Genomic DNA, 18,485 nt, shown 5'->3' with positions numbered 1-18,485 from the left:
TGTGTCCACCCAAAGAAAGGAGCAGCAGAAAGAGCATAAAAGCTGCTGTTTCAGGCTCAGGTCAGAGGGAGGCTGTGTCTGAACAGGTGACGTTTGCAATCACGGACGCATCTCGTCCCTCTCAGCTGCCCTCTCCATGCGGGAGCGCGGGCTTGGGGCTGCGAGGAACTCACCTGTGACGTGTGGAGGGCCGGGCTCTCGCCTCGGTCTCCTTCTGCCTTTGCTCAGTCTCCCCTGGTGAAGAGCCATCCCTCCTCAGGTGGACTGCGCCCAAGGTTTTGGGGGGCTCTTGTGCTGCCAGTATTAACAGTGAGTGGGCGTGGGCTCTCACTGATTTGTCAGCCTTACTTTCTGTGAGATGACAGAGTTGCAGGTACCCTGGGGACATCAGACTGTAACACCCTTACAGAATTGTCTACAGTGGTTCTCAACCTGTGGGTCGCGACCCCTTTGGCGGCCAAACGACCCTGTCACAGGGGTCGCCTAAGACCATCCTGCATATCAGATATTTACATGATGATTCATAACAGTAGCAACATGACAGTTATGAAGTGGCAACGAAAATAATGTTATGGTTGGGTCACAACATGAGGAACTGTATTTAAAGGGCCAGAAGGTTGAGAACCACTGGTCTAGAAGAATGCATGCCAAACCTGACTGAGGGGGGTATCTCTGAATGTTAGGACCACAGATGGTTTTTCTTAGTTTTGTCTATTTAAATATTTCCTACTTTCTAAAAGGATTTAACTTTTCTATTGAGTTGAAGGGCCGTGGCAGATCCTCTCTGAACTGGGAACCATACTCAACAGGCCACAAAGGTGACGTGTCCTCTGCCTGGTGACTGCGTCCACATGATCTGTCCCAGAGGACCAGGTAACAAAGGCAAGGCTGGGAATGTGTGCGAGTGTGTGCGAGTGTGTGTGTGTGGAAGTGTGCGCGCGAGTGTGTGCGAGTGTGTGTGTGTGGAAGTGTGCGCGCGAGTGTGAGTGTGTGTGAGTGTGTGTGTGTGGAAGTGTGCGTGTGAGTGTGTGAGTGTGTGTGTGGAAGTGCGCGCGCGAGTGTGAGTGTGCGAGTGTGTGTGGAAGTGTGCGCGCGAGTGTGTGAGTGTGTGCGAGTGTATATGAGTGTGCGTGTGCAAGTATGTGTGTGCGCGAGTGCATGTGTGAGTGTGTGAGGCTGTCTCTCTCTCACAGTGAGGCAGTCACCCTCCCTGGCTCCAAGGCAGGGCCCGGCTCCGGCGTGCGGACTCACTGACTCTGGCCGCGGGCGAGCTGGGGATTAAGCAGCAGGACCTGCAGCTGTGGGCGTGGTGCTCACGGGCAGACATGCGAGCTGGTGTAGGGTGAGCGGAGTGTGGGTTTCTCCCTCTCCCCTCTATTCTAAACTTGATACATGGCGGGCTAAGCCTGGGGGGGCCTGAGGACTTTCCTGGTTTATCCTCTAACGAGGTTTGGGGCAGGTCAGCCCACCCTCTCTGCACTGGGTGTCTGAGGACAGGGGAGGGCAGCTCCGGGCTCCCAGGCAGGCCGCCTCCACGCTGGCCAGGGGGCTCCATCACTGATGTGCTGGAGGGAAGCACTACCGCCACCTGCAGGTGGTGCCTGGCCTCTCAGCCTTGTAGGCCCATCCTCCTGGGCAGCATCAGCTGGGAAAGCCCCACCAGCCTCAGCCAGGAGGGACGGGAGGAAACCAAAATCCAGCTCCTCCCGAAGCCCAGGAGCAGCGTCACCTCCTGCCCCCCAGGCCCGCGTGGGGGGGGGGGGGTGGGTGGGTGGCTGGGTCTTGCTCCCAGCACAGCGCTCCTTAGCTTCCCGCCTGCCCGAGCCTGGCATCGCCTCCTACACAGCCCCGAGCTGGTGGGAGGGCTGCCTGCACGGACCCGCGGGACCGCACACTCTGCCAGGGGTCCTCAAACTGCGGCCCGCGGGCCACACGCGACCCGCCGAAAACATGCATCCGGCCGCCGGGTGTTTTTGCCGCCGCTGCCTGTCCTGCTTAGCAGCCGACTCGTCCGGGGCCCGCAGTGCGAGTGTGTGGAGTGTCTGAGGGACAGTGAACTGGCCCCGTTTAAAAAGTCTGAGGGCCTCTGGTCGGAGCTGTACCTGAGCACCCGGTCGGAGGCCGGGCTGGACTTGGACACGTCGCAGCTCTGGTGCTTTTCCTGGGCCTTTGCCAGCTTCTCCGCTGCAGCAATAGGGCATCCAGAGAGGCTGCAAGCACAGAAAGGGGTCAGCTGTCTCCCTGAGGGCTCAACACACCACCCCTGACTGAGCCACCGCCCCCTCCCTGGTCAGCAAACCACATCCTCGCGGGAGCGGGGGCGATTTCCCAACCTGTCTGCTCTCCTGATGGTGGGAACGCGAGAGTGGGTATTCCCTCCCCCAGCAGACAGTGCTGCCTGCTGGCGTGCCCCGTGTGAAGTGCACCTGAAGCTTTCTCACGCCAGCCAGCCAGGCCCAAGACATTCCAGAGAGTGTAAGCCAGTCGGTCAGACCCAGGCTCCCTTCGGGGACGGTCCCTGGGTCTGGAGGAGGGACTGGCCGTGGGGCAGGCCGTCTAGTGGCCCAGGCAGGGCAGCTCTCTGGCTGGGACCAGAGACGGAGGTCTGGGCCGACCCCCGAGCACCGCTGACCACAGGGCATGGCTGGTGCCCCTGAAGAGGGACGGGGGGACAGCAGGACAGTCCGAGGCCCGCTTGCTGGAAGAGGCTCTGGAGCTGGATGCTCAGGTCCTTCCCGAGACCGTGGTGTCTGCTGCCTGTGTGACTGCACAGTCCACGAACCAGAGGCACCGTGGACCTCCCTCCCTGCACGTGGGGCTGTGTGAGATCTGACGGGGGAGCTGGTCTGTAAACGCAGCTTCGAGTCACGCTCAGCACGACCCTTACTCCCACTGCTGCCTCCTTTGCAGCACACGCCCAGGACACACTCCAAGGGCTGGGGGTGGCGGGGCTGTGATCTGATTCATTATAAATTTAACACAAGTGACCACACTGGCCAGTGGGAAGAGCCAGCATTAGAGGGACGCTCCCAGCATTTAGGCTTACAGGTGTGTTAGGCGTGTGGTGCGGGACCAGGCTGCAGGGCACCCTGGGACAGAACCGCTCTGCCTATGGCCAAGGAGCACCTGATGGAAGGGCTGCCGCTCAGTGGGGGTGAGAAAAAGGAGGAAGGAGAACTGGACTTCACTCAGAGCAAAGCATGGCTGTGAGCGGGAAGCCAGCAGTGGGCCAGGAAGGCTGCTGATGCCACCCCCGGGCAGGGTCCAGCAGAGCCGGGCAGCCCAGCTCCTTCCTGGATTCCAAGTCCCGCCCTGTCTGAGGGGTGGACCAGTCCCTCCTGACGGGCACAGGGAGCCCGTACTGTTTCTTCCAGTTGCACATGGTCATGGTTCCCTCAGAGGTCACAGCGGGGACGGCGCCTCCCGGGGGACTGCTGCCCCATCCCGAGGTGGGTGCGACCATTGAAACCTCCCATCTGTGCCCGGGGGTCTGAGCATCACACGCCGAGTGCGATGGGACCAAGTCTCCATCCTCTGGATGAGGGTGCGTCAGGGTGGGAAGAGACGGGGCTCCCGGGGATCCCCTGCAGGCAGGGCGCAGGGGCTGTGCTTACCTGCGGTGAGAGTTCCTGTTGCTATTTACATGCCCGCGCCCTGTGCAGCCCGGAGTAGGACACTTGAGAACATTCTCATGCATGGCAAGAACTTGACAGGGAGAGCAGAGAAAACACGTGGCATTAAAACACAGCAACGGTCCAGGGACAAGAGGACGCATTCTAACAAAGTGGCTTGTGTACGACTGACGGCCGGCAGACATTCGTGATGGGCATGGTCAGGGGAACACGTGGGAAGGGGGAGAAGGCTCATCTGAGGGGCATGCAGAGCGGGGTGAGCTGTGTGGGGGCTGGAGGTCGGGATGTGAGGATGTCCCCAGCGCGGCCCATCTGCCCCCCACACGTAAGCACTGGGCACCTGATCGCCAGGCAGCAGCAAGCAGACCAGACGGTCCCAACACACGCCTCTGCCTCAGAAACAGTGTCATGAGGGCATGGCGGCCATGGTGACAGGAACCCCAAGCCTTATTTTTAATGAAATGAATTAAATGGTGGCTTTCCACCTAGGAATTGAACACTTCATTCTTCTCCAAATGAGTGAGCTGGGATAGTCAGTGCTGTGCTGCTGGGCCGGGAGGCCAGCGAGGGGACTCGGTCGCCCACTGTGGGGCCCGGGAGTGACCCGCGGTCAGGGGCATGCTCAGCTACTCGCCATGGCCACGGTCAGGCTGTGTGCACAGCCTTGCTCCTCAGTGGACAGGCCACTGCTCTGGGTGGTGGGGAAGGCAGATGGGGGGAGAAGTGAGGGTGGGCAGTCAAGAGAAGTGACCCATGTCGCTGGCCCAGCACACTAGGCTACCCCTCCCGGAGAACACACGGCAGGAACTGTGGGAGCGTCCCTTGGAGTGAGGTCTGCCTCACGGAGGTGGGCGTGGAAGGCCCCCTAAGAACAGTCTGCCCCAAGGAGCTCCATGACTACTTTCTACAAACCTCCTTCCTCCAGAACAGCTTCCCTCTCCCTGAAGCGTGCGCAGCGTCTGTGCTGCCGCACAGAGAGCTTATTACTCAGGCCACATCGCACCCCTCACTGGACAGCTCCTTAAATCTGGGTTTGCCCCTGCAGTTCTCAGCCGAGTCTGCAGTGATGGGGGGGCGGGGGGGGGGGGCTGTGCTGCTCCCTCGGGGGACCTGTCTTCCCGGGACTTGGCCGGCTCCCTGGCCTCTGCCGGCTCCGAGGGGGCAGCACCCACCTGCCCACTCCCTGCCTCTGGGTCCTGCTCTGCCGCACGGTCGCCCGCCGTCACTCACTCCTCACTCCTCTCCTGGCCTCCTGCTGTCACGTCACACCACTTCCCAGGACACTGCTTCTCTCCAATTCACACCATTTTCCTTCCAAGCTAAACGCTCTCAATACAGTCTCTTTTGGAGACGAAAGCAGCCTCACGCATGTCCGCAGCTCAGACCTCAAACGGCCTGCACCTGCGTCTCCTGCTAAGCGGCCGCACAGACGCCCACGTCTCTCCTGCTCTTCCCCGCAGTCCTCACGTCCTTCTCCGGACCTTTTCACAGGTGTGCCCTGCGCAGAACACCGTCCTCTCGGCCCGACGCCGCTCTGCCTGCCTTTTGCCCTCTGCTATCTTCCCCTCGGGCTCCTGTGGCTCTTGCTTTAAGCCTCCTGTCTGGGCCACTCCACTCATCTCTACGCACACGGCTCAGGGGACAGACCCAGAGCAGCTGCGCGTCTGACCTTCTCCAGCCTCCAGACCTCCCCCCGCAGCCCTCAGGACCGTCAGACCGCACTTCCCGTTCCAGAAAACAAATCCAGGCCACTGTCTCCCTGCTCCTCAGCTCCCTACACCCGTCACTGCTGTCACCACCTGATCGCGCAGTCCCTGCCTTCACCTCAGTCCGCCTGCCTCTCCCATGAGCCCTCCTCCGGCCCTGCCAGCCTGCCCGCCTCCTGTGCCTCTGCCACCTCCTCCAGCCGGGCTCCTGTGTGGACGGCTCCGGCAGCGGGCAGAGAATGTGTGGTTCTCTCTCACACAGACAGGCTGAGCGGGACAGCCGTGAGGCCTGAGGTCCCTGGGGAAGGCCTCACCCCTGGTGTCTGGGGCATGTCCACAGCTGCTGCGGAGCCTGTCCCTAGAGGTCATGCCTGCCCTGTGGGGGCTCCTGGAGGACAGAGCGGGGTCTCGTTCAGTGGGGCGGCCTCTGCTCCTCACACCATGTGTTGCAAACTGGGGCGACAGACCACTGTAGGGAGTCCACCTGGAGTGCGACTGTTTCCGCTTCATGGAGTTCTAAGGAATGATACGAGTGGGCAGGGGTCAGTGGGCCAGCGCCAGAGCTGAGCCCCCACCGTGCCGGGCGCAGGCGTGACAGGCGTGGCCTTCGTCTGCGGCTGTCAGGACACGGCCCGTTTCTGCTCCGTTTGGGCTCTTCCGGGAGCATGTGGAGTCAGGAGGACTGTCAGCCCCGAAGAGAAGCCCATCCTCTGCTCTGAAGGTGAAAATGTGGGCCTGACCGAGAAACGGCGCCAAGTGGCTATTTCTCTTAAGGCCCGAGGGCTTCGCCCTAACGCTTCATTGTGCAGATGAGGAAAGCCAAGTGCAGAGCGTGTGCCATGCTCCAGGTGGCGGGCTGGCTAGGACGGCCGCTCAGACCAGGTCTCGGGACTCAGGTGGGTGTGGACCCGGATCTCGCTCAGGCGTCTACCCAGTGGCTCGCACCTGCTCACGCTGGTTTGAAAAGCACGGAATGTCTTCCACGCGCCAGGCCTGTGCTGACTGGGAAGGAGGGACGCACGTGCGCCGAGGTTTCCTCATCTGAAAAGCCGCTGGCACTGCCTGCGGGCTGCGTGCACGGTGGCCTGGCTGGGGTAAGCGGCTGCGGCCACATGCTGTCTCCCTGCTCATGTAACACACGGGCAGCGCGGTCCCCCTCCTGCTCTCGGCTGCTGACAGGGCATGTGCAGGAAACAGGCTTATTATTTTCAGCAGCCGTCTGAAAACAGTCCCAACCCTTCTAAAATACCTCCCCTGAACAGGCCCCGCTAAGCCTGTCCTAAGCCTCAGCTCCTGGGAACTTCTCCGGGTTCTGCCAGATGGGCCTCAAGTATCCCAAAGTCAGCCACTGAATGGGACCATCCTCAGAAGTCCCTGCAAACAGTCAGCTGATCGTCTGGTCCCATCTCCAGCCAAGTGACTCCACTTCGCTCACTAGAAACTGTGTCTCAGACAATGAGGAAGATCCTGAGACTCACGATCAGGGTCTTAGACTCAAAGGTCATTTCTGAAAATGTGCCATTTCCCTGTGCAATCAGTTCTAATTGTTTTTAGCCGGGCTGGCGTGGCTCAGTGGTTGAGTGTCGACCTATGAACCAGGAGGTCACGGTTTGATTCCTGGTCAGGGCACAGGCCTGGGGTTGTGGGCTCGATCCCTGGTGTGGGGCGTGTGGGAGGCAACTGATCCATGATTCTCTCTTATCATTGATGTTTCTATCTCTCTCTCCCTTTCCCTTTCTCTCTGAAATCAATACAAATATATTAAAAAATAAAATAGTTGGAATACTTCATGTGCTGTGAGAAAGATAAAAATGTATACATTGGTTCAGTTCTAAAGAAAATTTAGTTGTTTTTAAAAAATTTATTGCATATTCTCAGAACCTAACTGATTAAAATAAATGTGTGGGATCAAAACCCACCTGCTGTAACCCTCCTCACTTAAGATTTTATTGTGTGGAAATGGTGGGGCAACTATGACATGAAACAGACTTTTGGAATAAAATGCAATAAAATACAAATAGAAATACTGATGGACATTTACACATAATGGGTCCAGATAAGGGGTTTCCTCAAGGCCCCCACAGCTTCAAGCTGGGAGGGATGTGGGACCAGCTGCACTCAGCTCTGCGCTGCTGAGGAGTCTGCCTGAGGCTGCGGAGCAGGTCCGAGTGAGCTGTGCCCCGGAGGCCAGGCCTGCTTGGGGGCAGAGGAAGCCGGGTGCCGGGCTCCATCCTAGGGCCAGTCCCGCAGGAAGGACACGAGGACACGCTGCCCGCGGAGGGTGAGCTCTAGAGCCTGCTGGCCCGTGTGCACTTGCACTGGGGCTGCCCGTCAGGACAGATGGAAATGACAGAGGCAAGAGGATGACAGAAGGGCCGTCGGTGTGTGCGGGATCGTGAGGCAGACTTACTTTCCGGAGGGACCCTATCTTTGTGCGGGCATCCGGACAGGCTGCGGTGATGCGGGTACAGCCCAGTTACGTGGCCAGTTCCATCGCACCCTGGGGTTGGACACTTGCTCTCTTTCTTTTCTGCTCTCGAGGGATCTAAAAGCGACAACAGGTGTCAAGAGAGTGAATCCTTTACCCACTGACGACAATGTGCTCACTTCACACTCTGAAGAGACCTTGATGAGTAAAGAGACAAAACAGGCGGCAGGGAGACGCCGTGGCACCAGGCTTTTGCGCAGGTCTTTGGCTTGGCGTGATTTCTGACCTTAAAGAGGGTAGTCATGAGTCACACAATATCTTGCTTTCTGTGAAAAAGAAGACAAGACTATCCCTACTGCACTCTTGTTTCCCGTGTGTTACATGATAAGCTCACAGAAACCAACGGAATGAGACAGTGGCCTTCTCAGAGAACAAAGCCACCCGTGGCGGCTGTGCAATTGCTGTGAAATTCAACCGTGGGCCCTGCCACCAGACGCCCTCGGGCAGAGGGCCTTCTTGTGGAGTGTCTGATTGTGGACAACACAAGGAACAGGTTTGCTGGTGTTGAAATTGCCAGGTAGCACGTCAATTTAGAGATTTTCTGAAAAAAAGCTGAACTCTCAGAAGGCACTGCAAGCAAATGACCCAGAGGCGGGACCCCCCTGACGGGCGTGCACTCGGAGCTGCCCCAGCGCGGCCGCGGGCACCGGTGGCTCCTCTGCGTGCACGGGACTGAGGAGGCCCCGGGATGGACGCGTGCACGCAGGTCAGCGGCTCTGCAGCTGCTGGGGGAGGAGCCCGAGGCAGAAACGCAGCCATACTGCTCACATGTACTTCTATGCCCAGAGGGACCCAGTGCATGAACATGCAGAAACAACTCCAGAAACAGTCTAAACAGTGCCGTGAGTGTGCAGAGCATGGTTTCTGAAAACCACCTGCACAGATTATCAACAGACAGTGAGTCCGAGGACCTGATCCAGGGTCCAGTGCTTTTATATTGATACTAGAGGCCTGGTGCAGGAATTCGTGCATGGGTGGGGTCCCTTGGCCTGGCCAGTGATCGGGGACAATCAGGGCTGTCTCGCCCAGTCCCGATCAGGGCCGATCGAGGCTGACCGGCTGGTGGGGGGAGGGGGGGGAAGGGACTGTGGGAGGTTGGCGTGGGAGTGCACTGACCACCAGGGGGCATCTCCTGCATTGAGCGTCTGCCCCCTGGTGGTCAGTGTGTGTCATAGCTACTGGCTGGTCATCAGGTCATAAAGGTTGTTTAGGCTTTTATATATGTAGACTAGAGGCCCGACGCATGAAATGTGTGTAAGAGTAGGCCTTCCTTCCCCTAGCTGTCGGCACCAGCTTCTGTCTGGCACTCAGGACCCGGGCTTCTCTCTGGCCAATAGGAGGCTCCCGGGACCCAGGCTTTCCTTGCAGCCCCAGCTTTGTCAGGAAGGTCATCCGGAAGGACATCTGGTCTAATTAGCATATTATGCTTTTATTATTATAGATTTTATTAATCAAGCCAATCATGACTGTGAGAAACATGTTTTACTTTTGGTAAAGTATTCATTATATATAAAGAAAAAAGCCTGGCTTAACATTTTAAAAGCCTTAAGGACTTTTTCTCGAGTCCGTCATGTAAAGGGAAATAGACCAAGGGCTCGCAGGGACATCGACACCCTCTGTTTCCGTAAAAGACCCTTGACTTGTAAGCTAGTGCGCTGCTCTGTGGAACGCGGCTCTTCCAGGTCTGCAGTCTCTAAAACCAGCGCTGATGTTGGCGAGTCCTAGATATGCTGTCTGCTGCTTCCTGACCTACTGGGGATCATAGTCACTGGAAACAAATCTAAAAACAGGCTATTGTGATGTCAGCGTTCAGATGTCATGCTGGAGTGTCTCCTACATGCAATCCCGAAGCCTAGCGTTTCACTGCCTTGCAAGCAGTTTCATAATAACATCGGTGTACATTAATTAATGTAAATACCAAAGCACACAGGAACAGTTTCATAGGAAAATGTTGATTAAGGTCATAACCTAGATATAAATGACTTTAAAGGACAAAATGCAACTTTTAACTATTATTAATAATTAAGTGTCTCTTTTTCATCAGGACACTTAAGATTTCCTAACAAATCATTCACAGATTTTGAAAGTATTCTGAAGTCAAGATCAGATGTGTGGGCACAGTGTGGCTCAGACGGCCTCAGGTGCTGGAAGACAGCGGGCATAATCTCCTCTCGATGTGTGAGCTGGGCTGGAGCTGCCACTCACTTCACCACTACGCCCCCTGCTTTCTTATTTCTTGCAATCCCAGTTCGTCTTGAAGGCAAACACTGGAGCAAACACAGAACAACCCAGCAAGCAAACAGACCAACAATTCAACAGCAAACCTCGAAGCAATACCCAAAACACTCGAGTGCCGGGCTCAGCTTGCTCCCACACCCGTCCAGTGAGGCCCAGGAAGCAGATAAAGGCGTTTCAGGATGAACCTCTTTTGTTTTAGCTCAGGATTCTGGAAAGGTTACTGGTTTATCATTTACATCATTTTGAGAAGATTGCATCTAAATGAGAATGGTACGCACGTTCCCTTCATCTTTAATAAAATAGCAGAGGAGCTGAGAACAGACTGGACACTCTGGCCGGAGGGCTGCCTGGCCGTGCTGGTGAGAAGCTATCTCTTTAAACAGGGCACTCATCTCTTTGCCCGCTCTGGGTCCTTGCCTGGCCACACTAATTTGGCTCTGACAAAACTGTGGCAACTTCACAAGAAACTGGGACAGTGGGGAACACAATGGCTGAGGGAGAAGATCTGGAACAGCTGGGCAGAGGCAGGTCCGTGCCCTCCAGCTCCTCTGGAAAGGCCAGTCCCAGCCGCCCTGCTCTGGGAAAGCATATCTCAGCGCCACTGTCCATGCCCTCCAGCTCCTCTGGAAAGGCCAGTCCCAGCCGCCCTGCTCCGGGAAAGCATATCTCAGCGCCACTGTCCATGCCCTCTCCATCCCCACTGATCTAGGGGAAGCAAGCCACTGGAATTCCATTTCTTACACAAAACAAAAACCATACAGAGCAACCATAACAAAACAAAACGAATCCGTACCTACAGGAAACTCTGGGCTTAAAGGAGCCACGGAAACCAGAGGAGGGATGCCCCAAGGGCCCGTGGCTCCGTGCGGAGCCCACCACAGTCCACTCTGCAGACATCTAGGTCAGAACCTAGCGCGTGGCCACCTGAGCAAGCCCACGGCAGAGACACTATTTCTTCCTAAAACTGCTGAGATGATTCTCAAACATCTGACACACCATTTCTAACGGACTCCACTACAGTCACAACGTACATGCGATGTCTTGGTCTTTACGGCTCCAAAGCCAGCCCGGGGCTCCGCTGAGCGACACTCTGTGGCCTGAGCACAACCCCTTCCTCACGTCCACACCTGCCAAGGCTCTGCCTGCACCCGCATGACTGAGCCGATACCGGGCTCGATTCAGGGCAGGAGCCGCAGGCCTCTGGCTCGGGCCGTGCCCAGGGGACCTGGGGTAGTGCTGGCCACGTGCTGTGGGGCTACGTGCACATTGAGAGGAGAATACACACCATGTCACAGCAGAAAAAGCAGGTTTTCCTATCCTTTGAAGTTTACAGAGCAACTGATTTTCAAACCAAATTCCTGAACCTCACCGTCAGCTCCCCGGGGAGGACCTGTGTTTATAAGGCATAGAACAGCGGATAACACAGAGGATCCTGTTTGGTGCTCATCTGGAGGGGCTTAAGGAATCACCGATTTTATTCTTTAAATGGCCTCCTGAGTTTTAAGTGTCTGTAACTGAAACCTGCAGTGCCTAGGTCTACTCAAGGTTGTTATAGCCTGCCTCCTTCTGAAAGGGGACACAGCGGTTATTTCTAACATGAAGTCAATTGCTCAGGTTGGAATGTACATATTAAACAGTGACTAATACCCATGTAATTAAACATAGAGATGTATGCAAATATGTGCTCACATACCTCATAAACACAAACCCACGAACACTTCCACACTGGGAGGCTCTGCCTGTTTTATGATAAAGTAACCCCACAATTGCTTCCACACTGAACTGGATCAGTGAGGGGAGTGATTCTATGAGGAAACTGCTATTGCTCTCAGCCTGGGACACACACGCCCTGCACAGCCAATGGCTCCAGCCGCCAAGCACCTACGATAATTAATGTGCAGTGCCTGCCCTTGTCTTATGTTATCGGTCCTTCTGTTACTGTTCAATTTCTCTCAGGGATGTTTTCTATGGGGGAGGTTTTATCAGTAACTGTCATTCGATGATAATTTTATAAATCGTCATGTTAGAAGATGCACGTTTCACCCCGACTGACTGCTGCATAGACCCTTGCCACTCAGACTGTGGTCCGTGTTTAAGATCACAGCTCATCCTGATAGTTCCTACCACGTGCACCAAGACATGCCTCTTCCACGGAAACATCCTGTTCGTCATCTGCTCTGCTAATATGACACTGAGCTGCGTTGTGTATTTCTCAGACATTGTATTTGCTCTTCAGAACTATAATCACAATCTGTAACTCTGGAATCGGCCCTAGGAATTGTGCATCAGAGATACAATTTACCGGGATGCACACTTAATTGTGGCCACATTGACATCTTTTACTCAGGCTCACGCTTTCATGAGGAACTTACGTAGGTAGAAATATTACCTTTACCATAGTATGGCTTTTTGACATGGCTGTCGCTGGGTTTGGGCTTTCTCTCCTCCCCGGGCAGCTGTCTTGGCGACTGCTCCTCATACGACCTCATACTGTCCCGCCTGCCAGCCTCCATGGCCATTTTCTCCCGCATGGCTTTCGCCCTCTCCGTTTCCAAAGCGATGGCTTTCTCCAGGAGGGTCAGGTTGCCCTTGGTCATATCGAACACCTCCTCGGACCTGTCGGAGGTGACGGAGGCCGTGTCGTCATCTCTCTCGTGGTACCCGTCCTCCTTTGCGCAGCTGGAGAAAGTCCTCGACCTGGGGCTCAGCTGCTCCTCGAGCCTCATCAGGTTCATCATGTCCGAGTAGCTCCTGTCCGGCGTCCTGCCCGAGAAGTCGTCCTCTGGCCGGAGGTGTGGGCGGCCGCTGAGGCTGGGCTGCGGGTTCCTGTCCTGCGGGCTGGTCTCGCTCAGCTTGCGGGCCAGGTCGAAGCACTGGTTGCGCAGGCACTCCAGGCTGCTCAGGCACACCTCCTCGTCGCTCTCCTCCACCAGCTTCTCCCCCAGCCCGTTGTTCAGGGGCTTTCCCAGCATCACGTAGTTCATGTTCCGACTGTCCTGCTGCGACATGGTGTCTGCGTAGCTCCTGTCGTTCATGTTCTCCGCCAGCACCACACCATGTCCTTGTGCTAGTAATTTCAGGGAGTCCACCGTTTCCCTAACGACATCACTGTCTAAGTCTAGACTCAACTCGCCTTTCCGACCCAAGTTCTCATTTTTGTCACTATCGTCTTCCAGGCTATTGGAGGTGTTGCTGTTCATCTCGGACTCCGTGCGGGCCCGGTATGCTGCGTCCTCGGCAATCTTGCCGAGATTCAACAAGGACTTGGCCACCAGCTCATCATAGTTATCATACTCATCATTGTTATTATCATCCTTTTCTGTGTCTTGCATTATGCGACTACTGTGACAGTTCATTTGATGGTCTTCTGCAAAGAAAGTAAAAAAAAAAGGACAAAAAAGAACAGAAAAGAAAGAAGTGGAGGCTAGAATGTGAAGTTTAGCGGCAACAGCATGGACAGCAAGCTAATTGCCATCAACTCTACACACCACACAGCCCTGAGGTCCCGCTGCATGTCGACACGGCGAAACAGACTGCTCGACGGGAGCAGTTCAAACACTTACATTCACTATTGACTTCCTTCATTAATCTTAAAATAAACAATTTAAAAATATTAATTTTTCATTGCACCTAAATTTTGAGAATGACTTTTTTTAAAAAAAATATATTTTATTGATTTTCTACAGAGAGGAAGGGAGAGGAATAGAGAGTTAGAAACATCGATGAGTGAGAAACATTGATCAGCTGCCTCCTGCACACCCCCTACTGGGGATGTGCCCGCAACCAAGGTACATGCCCTTGACTGGAATTGAACCTGGGACCCTTGAGTCCGTAGGCTGACGCTCTATCCACTGAGCCAAACTGGTTAGGGCAAGAATGACTTTTCTTTATCGGCTTTATGTACTTGCAGCCCAAACCAGATATGCCACAGTTACACTCATCATTACTGGGCTTTGTGAGAGTCCATGAGCATCCCTGGTGTCAGCTCATAAACAGATGTGCGCAGCGGCTGCTTTCGAAGGGCTTGCTTCCCAGTGGTGCTCAGGTGGCGCGAGGAAAGCCCGGGTCCTGAGGACTCACACAGAGGATACACCTACTCTGCGCTCGGGTCAGAAGCACATGTTTGGGCTGAGTGAAGAGCTATTCTGACTGTGGCACCTTGGAGGTAACTTATCAGAAGGCACATGAAGCAGCAGGAAGGCCATAGTAAGATTCAGAAACAAAATCTGATAAACTGAGAATCCTGTACAAGTATCTCAGTGGGCATGGAGGGAGGAGGTCCGCGGTGACCAGGAGCCTGTGAAAAGCAGGACGGAGGGGAGCTGGTGCTGCGGAACCACATCCAGCACAGCCTTTGCCTGACATGCAGCACTGCCAGTCACCTCTCATGGCCTCGGGAGAAGCTGGGTGAGCCGGTAGAAATAATGTGTGCCTAACTGTCTCATCCAGTCTCAAAAAAGTATTTAGGAAAACTGTTGTAGAAAAAAGACCTTGTTAGAAACGACAAACTGCTACATTCCATCTGGAGGGCGTCCTGCCTGATGCTGACAGGCCACCTGGATGCACCTCTTTCCACGCTGCGCAGCCGCTCACCGTGGACACGGGCGGCAGTCAAGGCCTTCTTACCTGGGCCCCTCCCGCCCCTGAGACTGGGTATGGGAGCTGCACTGTCACACCTGTTGTTTCTATGATTAAAAAGCCAGACTGAGAAGATGGTGGGAAGTTCACTAGTGCGCTGACGGAAGGAGGGGAGCCGACCGCGGGCTCCCCCTGTGCCCAGGGCGTTCTCCATGGGCTCCTGCCATTCCCTCAGGAAGGCCTTCTTTGGGAGCAGATTTGTTCTTCGACACATTAATAACAGAAAACATCTCTCTAGCCCACACACTTAAACATCTAACACATCCGTCTAAACATCAGCAAATCAAATTGGCCACGCATTAGTCATAGAGCATCACCAACTGTCTGCCGCAAAAGCGGTCCCTCTCCTGGCTCATTCCTACCAAGCATCTCCCAAAGGATAGGACATACGCAGTCCCAACGGGCGGCAGGAGGGAGGAACCCCAACCACAGACGCCCCTGGCCCAGGGCTCATGCTGTTAAGAATTGTAGGCAACCTGTTCTAGTGAAGTTCTGAAATATCAGCCCTGTTCCCTCTTGGCGTGTGCACATTCATGGGCTTTGACCAGAGGAGCAGCATCAGGACGACCAGCGCATGGCCGCCCCACGATGGTAACTGGGGACCTTGTAGTCAGTGCCAGCCACTGACCCTACGGAGAACCGGCCACGAGTAGAACAAGAGAACCACGTGCCATCCTGAAGCACATGATCGCCTGGTCAAAGAAGACATCAGTCAGAGAAGACTGACGACTTCCATGATGTTTCTCTCAGCGTGCTCTCGGGAAGCACAGCCTATCACCCTGAAGAACTTGGAAGGAAGAACCCCACGGGAACAGTGAGAAAGAAGAGACAACACCTGTGCCATGTCCTCGCTTTCCCTACCCCACAGGGAGGGCTGCCCCTGGAGCATGGCAGCGGTCGCACTGAACTATGACCTCCCTGCCAACCCCACTGGGAACGTGACTGGTGGGTTCACATCCCAGGAGTAGCTGCAGCCCATCTGTCCCCAGAAGGGGGTGGTTTTTGCTGCTGTCTCTGGGCCTCCCAGCAGCTCCCCCGTCATCACAAGGCTGAGGACCATGTCCCCCTGATGATGGTCAGAGACCTACTCACCCCCACCCACTCATAAGTCACCTTCCCCAGCGCACCGATGAATGAACTCGGTCCAGGAAAAAGCGCTGGGGGCCGACACCCACTGGCATGTCCCATAGCAGGGCCTGCTCTGTGGCATGGCCGAGGGAAGCCGCTGGCTCCCATGGGGCCCTCCGTGTGCCGGTGTGGATCCCCCTCCGTGCGCCCGTGTGGATCCCCCTCCGTGCGCCTGTGTGGATCCCCCTCCGTGCGCCTGTGTGGATCCCCCTCCGTGCGCCCGTGTGGATCCCCCTCCGTGCGCCCGTGTGGATCCCCCTCCGTGCGCCCGTGTGGATCCCCCTCCGTGCGCCCGTGTGGATCCCCCTCCGTGCGCCCGTGTGGATCCCCCTCCGTGCGCCCGTGTGGATCCCATTCCGTGCGCCCGTGTGGATCCCCCTCCGTGCGCCCGTGTGGATCCCCCTCCGTGCGCCCGTGTGGATCCCCCTCCGTGCGCCCGTGTGGATCCCCCTCCGTGCGCCCGTGTGGATCCCCCTTCGTGCGCCCGTGTGGATCCCCCTTCGTGCGCCCGTGTGGATCCCCCTCCGTGCGCCCGTGTGGATCCCCCTCCGTGTGCCCGTGTGGATCCCCCTCCGTGTGCCTGTGTGGATCCCCCTCCGTGCGCCCGTGTGGATCCCCCTCCGTGTGCCCGTGTGGGACCCTCATCTCTCCTGCCCTGAGGAGAGCTGGGTGTCACCGTCCCACCTCCTGTCTCAGGAAGATCTATGGCCGTGAGGTCAAACCTCCCACATTCGGAGGCAGGAAAATTCTGCCTGATGGGGTCAAAAGAATGCGTGAGAAATCATTACAAATATTTAAAGAGATCAGCTTCTTCATTTTAAATGTTGTCGACTTTATAAGCTAAAACACAAACAGAAGGAAAGGCAACAGTTTTCACAAGGGGTCTAAGTTGCATGATAATTTGTAATGAAGAAATTGTAAGTTATGTTTCTTTCTTAAACTCTATTCATTAGGGTTTGAAGTGAATGGGAAGTGAATGAATGGCATTTCATTTACTCACTAAGTTTGGGGCATCTGTGAGCTGGATGGCCTGGTAGGTACCCAGCTTTCTAAACTCGGGGACTTACGAACAAAAAGGTCCTTTTATCTTTACCCAGAGCAACGAGCTGTGCCTAGTGCACACGCCTGAGACAGACCGAGACATGCCAACCAATTGTATCTCTCTCCCTCCTCTCTCCCCCCGGCCCTCCCCACACACGCAGGCACACACACACGCAGGCACACACACACGCAGGCACACACACGCAGGCAAACACATGCACGCAGGCACACACATGCACGCAGGCACACACACGCAGGCACACACACGCAGGCACACACACGCAGGCAAACACATGCACGCAGGCAAACACATGCACGCAGGCACACACATGCACGCAGGCACACACGCAGGCACACACACACATGCAGACACACACGCAGGCACACACACGCAGGCACACACACGCACGCAGGGACACACACGCACGCAGGCAGAGTTCAGGGAGTTCCTAAATTACCTGGTCTGCACTGGGCATCTCTGGCCCAGCAGAGGGACAGTCTGTGACAGTCTGGGTCCTTCGGTTTACACGGCCTGAGCGATATGGCTGCCCCACCAGGTGTGTCTGGTTGGGGGGGAACTCGGGGACCTGGGACCCTGCTCTCCATTTCCAGTCGCTGTGTGTCATCCCCGTCATATAGGAAAGAATCTCATCTGTCTCCAAAGGCCCTTCAAAAACACGACACTGTCTGTGGTGACACAGTCGACCAGTCTTCAGTGTCTGGGAGCTTTTGTTTTCCTGTTCAACTCGCATCTGCCAGCCTCCAAGGGGCTCACGCCGCCAGCTCTGCCCTCGGCGGAGAACACAGCACATGTTCCTGTGCTCAGTCCTCGTGCCTGCTCTGCTCTGTGTTTCTCTGGGGCAAAGGGCGATGCTTATTTAGTGCCCGTCCCCAGGGAACGCAGAGCACTGTGGGGACACAGAAACGCATCCCGTCTTCCTGAGATGAGCTGCAATGATGCTCTGCATCCTTCACATGAATGCAGCCTTAACATACGTCAGACATTTGCTGCACAGACCTCACAGGGAGCCGGAGCGTGTGCATGGCGGGCGGCCCGCGCCGCAGCCCCACCACCATGCTGCCTCACAGCTCTGAGCCGCTCACCTCGCAAGAGCATTCGTCTGGAGGGCGACTTCTCTAAGCTTCGGAACAAACCAGGAGGTGACTGAAGGGAAGTGTTACCGTCCTTAGTTTGGAAGCCCAAGTGAGGTCCCAGAGAGTCAGGGACTTGCCCAAGACAAAGGTCCGAGCAGCACGGGAAGACTCCCCTCGTCCCTGGGCTTTAAACTGAACGCTGACCAACTAGCATCTGGAATAAAAACCAAATGAACAAAACAAGGCAAATAACCTGGTATTCCTTCATACAGACCTTAAAAACAAATGAAGAAACCACATCAGACTTAGCCTCCTACATCTTTGATTTCTTGTTATAGAGAAAAGATTTTTCCCCGTATTTAAGCCTGCTCCTTGCATCTTGAATGTACATGACATTATATTCTCAGCAAGCTTTCTGGCTTGTATCAGTGTCTGATGATTCATAAAATATAAGATATAATTATATTTTGTAATTATACAACATTAGTTTGCATGAAGGAAGTTTTTTTTTACACAGAT

General features: G+C 55.5%; 1 protein-coding gene across 1 annotated transcript in view; it reads right to left on the bottom strand.

Annotated features, from left to right (window-relative positions):
* Positions 1–18,485, bottom strand: part of MYT1L (myelin transcription factor 1 like) — a 296,451-nt gene that overhangs the window by 52,204 nt on the left and 225,762 nt on the right. Inside the window, exons 10-13 of the mRNA XM_081100618.1 lie at positions 12,454–13,431; positions 7,749–7,883; positions 3,615–3,705; positions 2,103–2,210 (exon numbers count right to left, since the gene is read on the bottom strand). Coding sequence (XP_080956744.1) covers positions 2,103–2,210; positions 3,615–3,705; positions 7,749–7,883; positions 12,454–13,431 — 1,312 coding nt within the window. The remainder of the gene's footprint in view (positions 1–2,102; positions 2,211–3,614; positions 3,706–7,748; positions 7,884–12,453; positions 13,432–18,485) is intronic.

This window comes from Myotis nattereri (assembly GCF_964212035.1).
Source record: "Myotis nattereri genome assembly, chromosome: 10".
Lineage (NCBI taxonomy): Eukaryota > Metazoa > Chordata > Mammalia > Chiroptera > Vespertilionidae > Myotis > Myotis nattereri.
This window is presented reverse-complemented; position numbering and strand designations above follow the sequence as displayed.